The 16,299-nt window shown below is 41.4% G+C and overlaps 1 protein-coding gene across 1 annotated transcript; it reads left to right on the forward strand.

The window, feature by feature from the left end:
* The first annotated feature begins 1,928 nt into the window (after positions 1-1,928).
* Positions 1,929-13,960, forward strand: eva1ba (eva-1 homolog Ba (C. elegans)). The gene is made up of 4 exons (XM_063880272.1): positions 1,929-2,210; positions 11,074-11,232; positions 12,649-12,742; positions 12,846-13,960. Exons 3-4 carry the CDS (start codon positions 12,676-12,678, stop codon positions 13,268-13,270), a joined length of 492 nt encoding a protein of 163 aa, XP_063736342.1. The 5' UTR covers positions 1,929-2,210; positions 11,074-11,232; positions 12,649-12,675; the 3' UTR covers positions 13,271-13,960.
* Positions 13,961-16,299: the final 2,339 nt, after the last annotated feature.

Here is a 16,299-nt window from a genome sequence, read left to right on the forward strand (position 1 = left end):
AACTGCTCTCATTTCTCTTTAAGCCTCATGTTCACCTCCTCTCACCTCTCTCCTGTGTGCATTTGCTTCTTTCTGCCTTCCTTTGTCTTTCTGTTCCCCTGCCCCTGACTTATCCAGCCTCATCAGACAGTGTTGGAGTATAAACCAGCCCCAGGGACAGGTGGATATCTGCCAGTCATGAGGAGATCCAGGCAGAAATGTGATCACTGATGCAGCTTAGTAAAACATTTAAATCCTGGCATTAAAGGGACAACGTTTTCCCTAAAAGAAACCCTGCTTCAGCCCCATCACAAGCTCTTCATTGATCGAATTAACAGGGTGGATATTGGATCTGATTTCTTTTTTGTCCTGTTTGCATCCAGGATTCTTTAATGAGGGAATGGGGAAAAGCAGAAATTCGAGGAAAGGGGCAGTGGGAGGATATTTTATTTGGAGTGATGATCCACAAAGGCCAATGGGTCCATAAGGCAATGTTAATGAAAGTGAGTTTATCACAAGATTTTGTGGCTGCTCATAAACAGGCTGCTCAGGTTAGCAAGCGGTTTTATGAGTGGGATGGAGACCAAAATGTTCTTTCAAGCCCCAGCAGGGTGTAGTGCAATAACAGCCCTGCTCCAACGTTGACCCTTTTCATGAATTAAAATGAACGATCGATTTCACTGCTTTCAGATTTTCTTCCCTATTTTCCCAGGAGCAGTTTGGGCAACACTAATGAAAAGTGTCACGATGCCCTTCCAAACGTATGGCTTTAATAAAATCTGGTCAAGACGGAGCTTGGTGGCCATGAAGATTTACAGATGTACCTACTCATATGGTGAACTGCTCTTTCAGTTGAAGAAATGCTGGGTTGCGAAATATAGGAAGCATGATTTCAGAGTATTATTGAGTTTAAATTAAGACATCCTTACATTGGAAAAAGTTCACTATTGTAAGTTCTGCCTCAGTTGTGTGGTTGATCATTGATGCTATTCACCAGAAGAGGTATTTCAGCTCGCAGCTGTTATCAATTAGTATGTCATCTCCTTTAGCATGGGAGTTGATGTATTATTGTGATTACATGTTTACCATGTTCTGTGCGAGGCTGCTTTCACCAAAACTATCCTCCTCACTACAGCTGCACACTTTAGTTATGGGAGAAACGCAACTCTAATAATGATTTGCAAATGCTCGTGACATGTCTGAGTTACCATTCAAAACATAAAGTGTCTTCAAACTTAGGAGATTATTTATCTTATTAAAGCATCCTGCAAACTTTTGCAACTTCAGATATTCTCTCCTCTGACATTCTCTATCAGCACATTGTAGATTATATTGCATGAACATAGATAGAGACTGGAAGCTGAATATCACATTTTTATATTCTAGGAATAACATCACCATGGGGATAAATAGGACTCTCATTGTGTTATTCTCCCATGGCTAACAGAACAAGAATTGATGCATTTCTAAATATATACACGATAAAATGTAAATATTGGGGTGAATGTTTGACATGTTTATTCACTTTATTGCCAATAGTAATATGAGAACATCAATAGCACTGTCATCAAGTGAGGCTCGAATACAAGGCTGCAGCTAGTTAGCGTAGCTTAGCATAAAAGAACACACTACACACATGAGCCATTCAAACTGTTTTTGTTGTTGTAATTCTGCCTCACTGAACTGTGCATGGAAAACCTGAGCTAATTTGCCTTAAGTGGCTTTCTGCCTGTTTCCTTAACAACAGAGGGAAAGCTCCCCTAACCACACACACACACACACACACACACACACACACACACACACATACACACACACACACACACACACACACACACACACACACACCACTGCTCTCCTCCCTCCCCCTTTTCCCCGAGCTTGCCCTTTTTAGGCTGTTCCTCTTTTTTTCCATGTGAAACGGGGGATAGTATGACAACTTTTCCTGCGTCTTGTGGACTGGAGCGAGGGGAGAGAGAAAACTCTGTTACTCACTCCGTCTCCAACTTTGAGAGGAAGTTACCACCTCTTCCCCAGACTCTGTACACACAGGCTCAGGAAGACACACACAAGCTCTTCAGGACTTGACCACAGCAGGAACAAAGTGAAAGATTCAGGACTGCTTTAATGCTTTGTTTCTCTCAACATTTGGAGGGAAAGAAGGCTGAGATTTGCATTTTGCATGAAGCTTTCTGTGTGCAGTTTCAGAGGGACCTTGTCACCACATACTGGTGAGTTTGACAGTTTATTTCAGTGTATAACCAGCTCCATAGAAACCTCAGTGAAGCTCAACTTTTCTGTCACCATACTTTTTCCTGTAGTTGAGTGTTTTAATGCTCTGGATCTCATGTGGGCTAAAACTTAATTTGGCAGCCTTGTTTAGAGGTGCGTGTGTTTGTATGCACTATAAACTTAGATATCTGATTTCAGTCGCAGCAGCAGCTCTAGTAAGTAGTTAAATCAAATAAAACAAGTTTCTTGTTTACATTTTAAAAAACAGGTTAAGTAGGACAGAAAAGTCTATGAGTATGCAACTTCATAAAGCCATGACATTAGCTTTCTTTTTAAAGTAATAACTACATCTTATTATATTTCTTTACCATTTATCTTTTCATTATCAGTCCAGTACTAAATCAAATAACCACAGCCATCCAAGCAGTGTCCATGCATCACAATATGGTCCTGCTAAATGTGTTTGTTTTCAGCATGTTTTTTACGAAGCGCTGGCAAAGAGGAGCTGATGCAGCACTTATAGTTGGACAGGATAATCCTGGTATGGCTTTCCTGTGCAGCTGCACATTATTGGCTAACCTTGTGTTGATGAATTAGTTGTCACCTTGCTACAATCAAAGCAAACAACCTGTCGCTTTTTGTATATTGTTTTATACCTGAAAAGCAGACGTCATGTAATCACAACTGAGGTGGAAGAAGTTGCACGGATGCTCTCATGTTGCAAATGGCTCTGTTTTTGTTTTAACTTTAACTTTTTTTTACATGAACTCATAGAAACACTCATGCAGGACAGCAGTTCACCATATGCCTTAGCTTCCATAGCTCTCTCTCTCTCTCTCTCTCTCTGTCTCTCTCTCTCTCTCTCTCTCTCTCTCTCTGCACTGGACATTTGTGGTTAGCAGGTCTTATCAGGGGGGAAAGCGAGGTGGGGGTAGAGGAAGGTGATGGGTGGTGGCTGGATAGGGCTGGGTTGCTCTCAGGGGTCTCCTTTAATTGACACAATCTGAGTGGGCTGGCAGCACTTCAGCTGTGGCTCCTCCAGTCAATCAGATAACCTCTATAGGATGAGTTTGAATGCTCGGTCACCCCTTCAAGGCCAGGTTGGGAAGAGTTGACTTCTTTTTGACCTCTTCGAGCTATTCGTGCCAGCAGACTTCCTTTCTACAAAACCCAACTGACTCACTTATCAGCAGGCCTGTCTTCTCTGTCCTGAGAATGGTTGTTAAATTACTTAATTTAGCCAGGGGTCAGAGGTCGGATTCTGATTTGAACTGCTTGTCTAAACTCCCAGGGTACCAATCTGTTTTCAGGGGGAGATACAGAGAGTTTCACCCTACACAGAGCAGAGATAAGTCAAGAGAAAACAGCCCAAGGGAGACAGCTTTACACAGTGAGAAGTAATTAACAAAACTCCTTGCAAGAAAATGTTTCGCATTTACTCAATAGCTTAAGGTAAACACATTTATATTTAACATTACTTTAGCTTTAGATTGACCACAGAAACGTTCAATTAAAGTGTGAATTCAGCTATTTATGTCTTAATGTAAACGGTATAATGTGTCTCTTATGTGCTTGTATTGTATGGACCCACAGAAAATTCTGCATCAAAGCTCAATGTAGCATTGTGCAGGAAGCTAGTGCAAACAGAGCAAATGGAAAAGCTGTAACATACATAAATTAGAAGTAAGGATTTCTTGTTGCTCCAAAACACTTCTCGGCTAGTTAAATACTGTATTAATTACAGATCAGCCCAACCATTTACAAAACAGCAGCCCAGTATAACTTACAGATCCCAGCAATCAATGCCTTGGCAGTTTCCAATTTTACCAAAATCCCACTGAACATGACTCTGATCAGCCTCTACTGGAGATCAAGGACAGTCATGTAGTCCCAGTAGAGATGAGTTAGCACGTTAACATTAGGAACAAATATCACATAAATGCATTGTAAAGAATGTACGGGAAGTAGATATATTGTAAAAATGTATTTTGTGTCACATATTTAGGCAATGACATGCAGCCATTCACCCAGATCAGCTTATCGTCAGCTGATCTCTTTGAAGCACTCAGTCCCAGAACAGAGAGGTCCATTCAAACACTTGGCTCTTTAAATGTAATTGTTACTGCCTCTGACTGTTTACTATTGCTTTTAGTTACTGCTATTTGTCAGCAAGTGCCAGCTTAAAAGACATTTGATGTGTGTCTAAATTCTATAAAACAACAAAGACATAAATAATGTTTAAAAAGGAGAAGACTGTTTCTGCTTCAAAACAAATTGGCTTGAAACACAATGCCCGTTATCATCTTCATGTGGCAGCAAAGCATTTCTGAGTAAACTGTCTTATGGTCATCAGAAGGGAGAGAATGTTTACTTACTTCACTTGAAGTCTTTGTTGAACCTCTTCATAAACTCGTTGTAAAAATTTGATGGGGAACGCAAAGATATACACGACAAAAAAAGCATATGTTCTGGTTACCGCGGCTCTTAATCTCACTACCACTAAATTACCAGGAGTAATGGGGTAAAGGGAGTTTGATGAATGACTTGTCTCACAAACTGTGTTTAGCAAAGCTTCCATTAACCACTGATGTCTTACAGGGCTCTGGGCTTATGGCCTTCTAGTAGGAGAGCTTCACTGGTCTTAGACCCTCTGCTGTTTAGGCTCAGGCAGATGTTTGACATGCTAAATCCAGTGGGTTTGCCCAAGTTTACACTCCTCTCAGATCCACACATGTAGCTAGAAACACACTTAACCCTAACCCATAAAAACTCACTACTTCTACTACAACCATAGCATCTATTTGGTGCATTTGTCATTTATTTAATGATAACCCAAAGAGAGTTGAACCACAATTAAGTTAGTCCCAGTCTTCATGCTGTATTGAATGGACAACCCTCACATGACATTTCATTCTTTAGTCACAATAAACAACTCACAAAGCGTTTATTTCATTGCTACATCGCCTACGCATGTGATGAGGAACATTTCAGCTGACTTTTCCTTCAGGATCTGCCCTGAAGGCCGTGTTTACTCAACCCTATGACGCCACTGTAATTCAAGGAAAAAACCCTGACGGATGACAATAGTGTTGATGTGTTTGTAATTACTACTCGTTGCTAATAGAGGTCTGTAGAAGTAATACAGGCCTTTTAAATAGCTGAAAACAGGCACCATCCTTCCCTTCTACTACACAGCATTGTTCCTGTCACAACAACATCTCTGGACCTCCTTAATCTCGTGGAGCCTCACCACATTCATGAGCTTTGCAGGCAAAATGCTGCGGACCCAATCATACAAAGGGCAAACACGTGTTTTGTGTCACAGAGTAATCCGTAGGGTCCATGTAATTGATACAGTATGTGGCGTTGGCGTGCTGCTGGATGGTGGCCCAGATCGATGAAAAGGGTGACATCATGGCTCTATTTTTGGAGCCCTGAGTTTAGGGTGATCACTGTGCTTTAGAAAATCATGGAGGAATGTTCATATGAATCAATTTCAACCTGCAGGAACATACACAGGCAACCAGGGACTACCAGCACACAGTCACACACAAATAAACCCTGTTAGCCAACACACACACACACACACACACACACACACACACACACACACACACACACACACACACACACACACACACACACACACACACACACACACACACACACACAGCTGTGGTTCCAGTGTGGCTTCCTACTGCCATGAGCACTGCTTGATTGGTAGCGTGATAATGACCGTAGGAAGATGGTACATGGGATATCTCCTCTTGATTTACATAGTAAAGCATTCGGACTCAGCCGCACATCAGGAACGCATCTGTGTGCTATTAACCACTTGTCCAAACCCCCAGTCCAGTCCCATATCTCCATTACCCTTCCATTACCTACCATAGCCCACAAAATATGCTCTTCACTGGACGAGCAGTGCACTGGGGTTCACTTTTTATGATAAAGATACACAGGGATTCATTGGGGCAAATGTTGCAGTAACTACTGAGCCACACTGGCATAACATTGGGATACTGAGGCAGGTTGGATTTACAGCCCTGCCCTTGTTTAAAAGTGCAGAGTATAAAGTCAAATAATAACGTGCCGACAATGCCTGACTAATTCAATTCTGTGTTTACTTCAGGAAAACGTTTTTTGTCCTCGAATGCCGAGCTGTTGTTCATTGGGTCCATGTCAAATAAAGTGCATGCCCTGAGCTGGAAACAACAACCCATGACTGAACAAAGCTTTCTTTCAGCTTCATATCAAACACTAAACCATATTTAAGAAGTCTAATGAAAACGTCTAATGAAACGTAACGGTTTAGATCAGAATGTATTTCTTGCTAAGACCCACACAGCTTTGCATGCTACAGCTGTTTCTCTCTGCATCACATAGTAGTTCAGTCTAGCATCAAATATGATAGTAAATGTGTTTGTTTTATTGAATTGTTTTTTTGTGTACAGAGAGAGTTCATCAGCAGCAGATGTAGACAAAGGTCTTTATGTCTTTATAATGCATGACAGTCGAGACTGGCAACACATTGTTCACTTAGGAAACAGCATTTCACAGTGGAAGTCCCCTTGTTCCACAATGATAAACACAGTGTGATATGGTGGAAAGCTCCACAATAAGCAAGTGAGGGGACTTCGGTTTCAAAGCCTGTTTACAATAAATGAACAGGCAAGTATTTGAACACACAGGGTCTTCTTCAAACCACTGCAAATGAAATGCACAGCATATCTGGACAGTATTTGGCCGAAACCTGCTCAGTGTTTTCTTCTTCTGCTTCTCATCCCATCTTTGAGTATTGCCACTCTTTTTACAGAACAGAACAGAACAGAACAAACTCCTAATGTATTTGCAAACTCTCAGAGGTCAACCTCACCTGGAGTTCCACGTCCCTGTCCTGTTCCCAAGTGTAACAGTTTTCCTCTCAGATACTCTAGCAGGTGCAAGGAGGAAGCAGCACCAACCCTTAGCACAGCTTGAAACCCAAGATCTTCATGTCATTAGGAACTGGAGTTATGCACTTACTTTCTCCAGAAATGCCCCCTGCAACCTTCTTAGATGTGAAGAGAACTCGCTGCTGGTTCCACAAGAAATTACCTTTATCCTGTGGACCTTCATGAACGCTTTCACAGACTTTGTGGATAGAGATCTCGGTTAGGATAATGTCTCTGTTTACTGAGTGGAAAGTAATGCAGCGTTGCTGTTTTGGTTAAAGCTTGAGTTTCGATTATGTTTTAGTACTTGGAGACCGTTGTCTGGCTTGAGTACAGGTGTGTGATAAATCGCTTGGAGAGACATCGAGCAGATACCTTTGCGATAAAGTTTCAGACTCTTTGGCAGATTGAAAGTTGCTGTTAACCTTTACATCAGTGAGTGAAAGAATTTCTTCATCAATGTGAGAATAACAAAGCCACAGCCGAGCTTTGATTCAGTATATTTATTTTAGGGAAACACGCAACGTTTCAGAATGTGATCCGTAAGCTGAAAATAGTGTGTAAATTACCCGGATAGGCTTGTTTGATGTTTTGCATCATTAAGTCCTGATGCTTTTTTCAGTAGCAGCCACAGAATCAAAGCTGGAACATGATAATGAACATAATCAAGATCAAATACACTGTGTCAGTGTGTGCTATAACTCACCAGAAATAGTCTGTGTGGACTTTAATTTAAAAACAATGAAATACGATTACATTCTGTAAAGCTTCGTCCCAGGCGGATCACAGAAAGACCAACCGTTGTGCCAGGAATTGTTGCGGTCGCTCTGAAATTCTAGGTATTATAAATATTTTGTTCCCTCTGCGGTTTGGCGTGTGTCATTACAGTGAGGAAATAACACTGACTCGCTCCCTTGTGTAAGCTGAACTTTTCATCTTCTATGTGTATAAATTAAATGTGGCTTGACTCCCTGCATAAATTCCACTGAAGGGTTATGACTTTGATTTCTTCATTGTGGAAGAGGAGTATTGTGGTTGGATGGTTTATGAAACAAGTTATACTGGAGAAGAATCTAGGGAAAAGAGCTTTTGCTTTGGATCCCTGCCCCTGTATGGAGGCAGATGATGAATCAGCCAGTTGTTTACAGGGCACAGATCAGTCACAAATTCTTAATTTAGACAATGGACATGCTGAAAGAGGGCTTTGACCTGGATGTTGTCCCTGCGGAAAGGGACAAACCCTGTGGGAAGGAAGGGCTATTGTGGTCTATCTCCAAGTGGATGACAACAAAAATATCCCACTTGATGATGGTTTCAAGTTTGTTTCCACTAACCAACCAAAGCAAACAATGGTCAGTCAGTCAGGAATAGTGTTTAACCTCTTCTGCAGCCACCACACCACGCCATTATGTGTTGGTGCTGGCTCCTACTCTGACACTTTCTGCCTCACAAACAACTCATCCCTGACTGACAGTTTCGGGGAGAGGAAGCTGAGTTTACAATATGATTTGTTCCTGGGCTTATATATGTTTTCATTTAATATGAGATGAAATTTGCCGACGTTTTTGGCACAGTTGGAGCCAGGTGAGGTTGGGATAAGCAATTATTTAATACTCAGCAGCTTGCCAAGGACTCAGGAAGGGGACGCCTCAGTGTTTGACCTCAGGATATGAGGCCAGGAAAGACAAATGATAAGCTAAAAGTGACCAACAACAGCTCAGACATGGCACAAAGACACATGCTGCCACTGGTTGGCTAGATCATTTGAAGTGTTTAGGCTAGACTCAGGATATACGAGCATTATTTGAAACAAATTAATGATAGGGTCAAGGAAAACATGTCTTAAAGTATACAAATGATGAGTACTAACACAATTGCTTTGAATTTATTTTTGAAAAAACTAAATCTTATGCAGGTTGGCCCCACAATAACACCATATGTTGTTTTTATTCTTGACATTTCTCACTTCTATGACAGAGCAGTTGGTGTGAACACTCCCACCAGCCAGCACTACCCAAAAAGTGCAGTTTAGAGTGTGAGAAGTGAAGTGAGAACCCGTTTTTGTTTGTTTGTTTGTTTTGCAAAAGAGATGGTCCTATCCCAAATGGAAGTGCTATTTATAATTTGAGCTTTGTTCTGCTGCTTTTATTTATCGTCACTGTGTGATTGTGCCAGGAGCTATCATTTGAGGACTGTTGCTTTTATTTATAATATCTACCAGGCAGCTAATATTGAAATTCAAGTTGAAGTAAAACATGATGTCCACAATGATTGAACAAATTGCAAATTGCATGACTTATTTGTAATAACTTAGGTTTCATTTTCAAGGCTGTTACAGTAAGTAAGGCCACATCTGCAAAAGAAAAGCAAAATAGGTCCCTTGGAGAAAATGACTGAAGATTGAGTCATGGGATAGTACATGGCTGGGGAGGGGAAGGTCTGGCAATAATTTCCTTCTAGAGGTAAAACAAAAACACAACAAAACAACAGGGAAGGATAATTAGTGTTTAGATAGGCTTTAAACAGGTCTCCAGTTGTCATTAACCACCAGTAACAGATGCCAGAGAGCTGATGAGGCTCAGGTTTGCTGCATTCCTGTGCGAGAAGAGGCCGGTTACTGTACTGAAGGTGTCCAATCGTTGGCTTTGACCTTGGCCTGAGGAACGGCTGTGGTCATTCGAGCCGCTCACTTTATTTCCCTTGAGACAAAAACAAAATATCTCATTGAAAGTCCAAAGTTCTCCCGCCCTGCTTGGATAATGATGTATAGATTCCATTAGTGGGGGGGGGGGGATTAGGCTCAGCGGGAGCGAGGACATAATTCATAATTGAAGAGAAAAGGAAGGAAGCTCGACAGGAAGACAGCACATAGGTCCATCCCTACCGTGCGCTGCAGAAAACAAAGAGACCATCGTCTGGCTCCCGTGGGGATCGAGGGGGTGGCCTGGAAAGCTTGTAACCATAGTGACAGCTCTGTCATTTAGCCCCGAGCGCTGTAGGTCAGGCGCTCTGTAGTGTACATAGCATCAGCCAAGAGTCAGCAAGATCAAAATCTGCCCTGAAAAAGCATAGGCTCTGTTAAACCAACTACAGCTGGCAGAGGAGCTTTTTCCTAAACAGGGCTACAAGTTAGAAAACTTCACAGCACAGCATTTTTCAGAGCCCTCGTTCCCCCACCTGGCATGTAAAGCATGCTAACCCCCCACACATTATAGGATTTTTATTGAGTAAAGTGATTCTTGGGCTTGTGTTGTAGGATTTCTGGCAATTTGTTTTGCTCTTTCTGGGAAACTTCAGATTCAGTTTTCTTTTGAATATATTCATATGGCTCAGGACCATGATGAGATATGGAGCACAATCAGAACATCAAAAGAAAACCCAAAACTATGGCAATATTTGTCTCCAAATTACTTTTGGTTAATCTGATTTGATAAACAACATTTATTCAAACACAGATGTGAGGTTTAAAGGATACTTCGGGAAAAACCTCAAGATAAAAACTCAAGATACTTATTTTATACTGTGTTTTTTTTCAAGATATTGACGCACAAAGGACAAAACAAGCAACACAACAATCAACCTCAATAATTACATTTGAATATGGTTGAATTAGCTGCTCCTTGAAAGTACCATTTGAATCTTTTTTAAGTTTGTCAGATCTGTTTTATTAATTTCCTCTAAACTGAATAGGTGTTTCTAATAAAGTGGCCATGTACATTCCTGTGTTTTTTGAGGTACGTGCATTTTACCGTGTACGGGCTCAAGACAGATGAAGCAGTGAAAACTGACCTGCCTCCCTCTAGTCTCTTGCTTGACCACGTATCCTGCAATAGGCCGGTCAGTGTTTGCATTGCAGACGCCCCCCCCCCTGAGTTTGGATCTAATGTGGCTTGACGTTCGTCTGTGTGTGTGTTTGTTCTTGTCTCAGGGTGGCCAAATGAACGGTTTAGCCTGAGGACCAAAGATCACAGGCCCTGATCCAACAGCACGGCGAAAGAAAAGGAGAGAGAAGCGTGATCATTTTTCTCCAACTCCTCATTACACTATGAGCTCGGATTGAGGACGCGCTTCAAAGTTTTATTTTGTGGTAAGTTTCTATATTTTATCCACCTTCCACTTTCTGTTTACTTGTACTTATACAGGAAAATATGAGCTGTGTTCATTGGTGAGCCACATGGCATACATGTGTGTGGTTTTATGATTGCTTTTTACTAGAAGCTAAATGAACAAATAAGCACAAATGCAGCATTAATCATTGAGGTATTCAGCTTGTGATATAAATCTGGCATTGAGGTTATTAGTGGGTGAACTTTGGAGATACATGCGAACACAAACATGTGGATTGTGCAATTTGAGGACATCCATATGATCTGTGTGAAGACATGTGGCTTGACTTAGAGAAGTGTGCACACGTAAGCGTGGGATGCCTTCAGAGTTCATCATCATTTCACATGAACAGAAAGCACATGTTGGATGGGAATGGCACTAACCTTAAGCTGGAAGCATAAAGAGCCCCTCCTTTTATATTAAAGTGACCTTTCCTCTGTTGCCATCAACACTTGTATGTGTTTCATGGTGCAACAGTGTGATGTCATCAAGCCATGGAAATGGAAAATGTTCCCAGAATGGCAAAGCACAGAGTCAGCGGGAAAGGGCAGCAGGGTGGAGGAGGAGGGGAGCTGAGGAAGGTTATAGCAGAGGAAATGTGGTATTCAATGAAGGCATATGAAATAAATGTGTTTTGTCAGATGTAAAACAGGCCGGTTTCTCCTAAAGACTACTGAGAGGTAGAATCAAGGTGACACAGAGGATGTAGATAATTGTTGAAAACTGAAAACAGATTGCAAAGGAGAAACAACATGAACTGTTCTTATATCTTTTGTAGTGCACAGCTCCAACAGTTGTACTTCAACAAAGACTTCCTTGGGAGTGCAAGGACTCACGGCCGCACACGGGGAATGGTTTAAAACAAAAACACAATAGAGCTCCTGAGACTGACAGGAAGCCAGGAGGACAGACAGCTTAAATGTCAGGGACAAAAGTCCAAACAAAACACATACATTTAACAACACACTGCTCTTTCCCTCAGGGCTGCACAAATTGATCTGGGAGTCCCATCAGGCAGGAAGGATTCCTTTGTGGCTACTTGAAAAATTGACTTTTGACCTCTTTTATAGAGGGCTGTCATGGTTCAGAGAGAACTGCAGAGGCAGAGTGCCATGTGCCAAATACGTTATGATGATCCCAGATGAAGTCAGTGTTTAGAAAGACACAGAGGAGCTTTTGTTTGACACTTGGAGGCCTTATCCAACCCAGCCGGAGGCATTTGAAGAAGTACCATGGTCAGTGGGTTTGACATCCAGGCGCTGCAGAGAATGTGACACTGTAGGAAGGATGCTTGGGAAATAGTTCAAAGACTTTCGGCACCTGGAAAAGCATTAATAGGGTGCCTAGTTGCATTGTACGCCAAAGTCAGATGTGTCATATGTTTTTTGTTTTTCAGGTGTGAAAATATCAAGCAAAGATCACCATGGATGTGAAGAAAAAAGAAATGGACCTCCTGAGCAACAGCATAGCTGCATATGCACACATAAAAGGTAAGTCACATTGCAGCCACACAATAATACTCCCTGTGTTAGTGATCTCTAACGAAAAGAATTGAGTAACAACCTTTAACTCTATTTGATCTCCTTTCTTTAGCAAACCCAGAGAGCTTCGGCCTTTACTTTGTGCTTGGAGTGTGTTTCGGCCTGGTGCTGACACTCTGCCTCCTGGTCATCCGCATCTCCTGCAAGCCGCGGACCAACGTCGCCCCCTCAACGCCTGAGAAAAAACACTTAAAGGATATCAGCGAGGAGGACGAAGAGAGCGAGGACGATGAAGATGAAGATGGGGACGACGTAGAGGCACCCATCCCTTTGCCAAGCACAGAAATCCCTGTTGAAAATCATATCGGGCAATCGAACGGGACACTGAGTGTGAACGTGTTTACTTCGGCTGAGGAGCTTGAAAGGGCACAGCGTCTGGAGGAGAGGGAGCGCATCATACGTGAGATCTGGAGGAACGGCCAGCCTGATATCCTTGGGTCGGGAACAGGGACTATTGGCAGAGTACATTACTACTAAGATAAATGAGGCTTCAAGGGAAACACTCTGTGAAGGACAGGCATAGACCTTTTTGCGGGCCCGATGTCCCTGAAGCCTATGAGACTTGTGTTGGATACAATGCCACGTCATGGAAACAGGACAACAGTGATGTGACTTTTTGACGGGACAATACTCGGCCTTGACAGAGCCGAACTATGTGATATTGCACTTCTCATGTAGCAATGTTATTTTAAACTGACTACATGAAATTTTAACCAACAGGTGTGTTAAGGACTGATCATCAGTATGAATGTGGTAGCTGAATGACACTTGAAGTAGTCAGTCTATTCAAATGTATGGCGCTTAATGACAAAAATGCACACAAGTATAGGATTATGTATATTATAAGTGGAAAATGGATGCATATAAGGACAATGTATGTACTGTATTTTGCTATTAAAACTGTTTTTGTTTGCAGTGAGGACAGTTTTCCTCTAGATGGGTGAGTTTGTGGGACATAGAAAATACTCTAAGTGTTTGTGTAAGGAAATTCAAATGTTTAAAAAAGCACATATAAATCAATTCGGGAGGGGGGGGTCAGAATACACAGTATAATGTCAAGACAATTACATTTGGAGTCTATAATTTATGAGTTCCTTAAATCCATGTCTGTGTTTTCAGGGATAATTCCACCAAAGGAAATGACAGAATTAAAGTATTACGCTTAAATCATTTGCTGTTGTTTCTCTTCATAATGCTCAGACATTAACAGAGCTAATTTTCTTTGTACCTTCAAGCCATTGATTTATATACAAGATAAAGAGAGAGAGAACATCTGCTAATAAGAATAATTGGAAGGTCATTTTTTGCAATTTGTTTTTTCTGCCTAAGGTTTAATTTGCAGGAGCTTCAACAGGGCAGTTACGCTTTTTACAAGGCTCTAGTTAATCAGACGTCATGAGAGATATTCTGATAACAGAGATAATTGGACACGGTAATGTCATTGCCTCTTTATAGGAAATGAAAACAACTTAAAATGTGAGGTCTGAAAGCTAGTACAGAGGACAACTCGTAACCAGGCTCTAACGTAGCCTAGATATCAAGCGCACCCCTAGCGTAAAGGCGGTCCATTTAACCTGTCAACACCTGGGACGTTTGCTGATGTTACTATTGCACCTGACCCACTTACCACGAAAAGTCCAGCCATGTTGCATGCTACTTTTTTATGGCTTAAATATTCGCAAATGCCTCGCTCATTCCCACGTTTTCGTCGGTCATGGCAGCTGTCCACACACGTATTGAGTTTTCCTGTTGATCTTGTGACCGCAGCGCCTCCTCAAGGTAAGTGCTGCTAATTGTATGGTGAAGGATGCCTTGGTTGTTTAACGATAGCAACGAGACTATACATAGATATTCCGTTGGTCCACCACATCCTCCTAACCGATGTGTCAACAACTGTTCGATGGACTGCTGTGTACTTAATGTAATTTACAGACATTCATGGTTAATCCTACAGAGTTTGGTGATCCCCTGACCACCATGAGGCTTGCGTTTTTGAGTCAAATCTGCTGAATTGCCATGAAATTTGGTACAGATAGCCCTTTCAAGAATCCTAGATAATACATGTCTTTCTTCCTCAGTCTTCCTGACTTTTTATCTAGTGCCACCACCAGCAGGTCAAATACTTCACTTCCAGTGAGCACTTTAAATGCCTCAGACATTCCTGGTTCCCAAAGGGATGCATCCTCAAAATTATTATGAACCCATAACTTGTGCTGTACTGACAGCAACCGTTTTGATTGGGAATGAAATATTCTAACAACTTTTTGGTCGGTTGCCAAATAATTTGTGTGAGGCATTATTTGATCCCAGACACTGAAGGTACACCTCAATTGTTTTGTATTCAGTGCGACCAGCAGGATTAGTTTAAGTGAAGTTTCTGGACCGGTATTGGTCAATTCCATGGACATTCATGTTTCCCAAGGCAGTCTGACCTTTTATCTCATTTAAAACGTAGCCTAAGCTTTTTTCCAAAACTAGATTTGCAACCAAATAGCCAACCTGCGAAACTGGCATTCCCATCAGCCTCATCTGTCCTGTACTGGCATTGTTAGACTGTGAGCTTGCTGACATTAGCATTTAGCTCAAAGCACTGCTTAAGTACACAAATATTGTTTGCATTGATTTAAACTTTGTTTAATTGTCTCTATTCTGTCTTTTTTGTTGTCTTGGAGTCTGCTGGCTGCTTTTGTATATTTGTTTGCTATAACTGAAAGTGTACTTATGATGTTAACTGTGTGTGCTAAAGTGTTCTTCAATGCTGCTGAAATGTGCTGTTTATTTCTTTAAGTATGCTGGCTTCCATATTTTACTCATATGCTGTTTAAAACTATGCTAAATGTGCAGTTTGTTTGCATTGGTTGTAATTGCCAATAACTGAATTTCTTCCTGTTGTGGCTGAGTGCATTTTTCCTCTTGGTTGTTTGGCATGTGCAGTTGTGATGCTTGATGTTTGATTCTTTATAGTGGCTTAATTGGTTTTGTGGCATGTCTCCTTTTATGATGTTGCCATTGTTTTGCAGTGGTGCCTCTGGTTTGCAAGTTGGCTTCTGTTATGCAACCATATTGCACACAGCGTATTTACATAATGATTCAACTGTACTGTGATATTGATTTTATGAAAAACACAGCATGGCTTTAATGTTTTTCAAATTTGCTTCATATTTGTCTCAGATAGATGCATTTTTTAAGTTGTTTTTATTGGACAACTTTCTTCTACTTTACTTCTATGGTTACATTGCTGTCAAAACCAATTGTAGTTTTTCTGCAAACTTTTTTTCAAAACTGCCACTCGGGAACCAGGTGCTATTATATTTGTTGTCTCTTGCAGGGATAAGGTCGACATATAGAGTCCACACACTAGTATAATGCCCTGTATCTAATGTGGTATTGTGGGTAAAGCATTATCCTCACTTCCAAAACACTGCTGTTCTAACTTCAGTGATGGGGTCAGAGCTTAGGCGGCCAATATCAACTCCCCATTCACATAGTAAATCAGTTTCTTGTCA

The sequence above is a fragment of the Eleginops maclovinus genome, chromosome 3 (assembly GCF_036324505.1).
Source record: "Eleginops maclovinus isolate JMC-PN-2008 ecotype Puerto Natales chromosome 3, JC_Emac_rtc_rv5, whole genome shotgun sequence".
Lineage (NCBI taxonomy): Eukaryota > Metazoa > Chordata > Actinopteri > Perciformes > Eleginopidae > Eleginops > Eleginops maclovinus.

Excerpts from the sequence above, each read along its gene's own strand:
- eva1ba (XM_063880272.1), top strand. The coding sequence starts at position 12,676 with ATGGATGTGAAGAAAAAAGAAATGGACCTCCTGAGCAACAGCATAGCT. Across the intron at positions 12,743-12,845 it reads TGCATATGCACACATAAAAG|CAAACCCAGAGAGCTTCGGC; the intron begins GTAAGTCACATT and ends TCCTTTCTTTAG.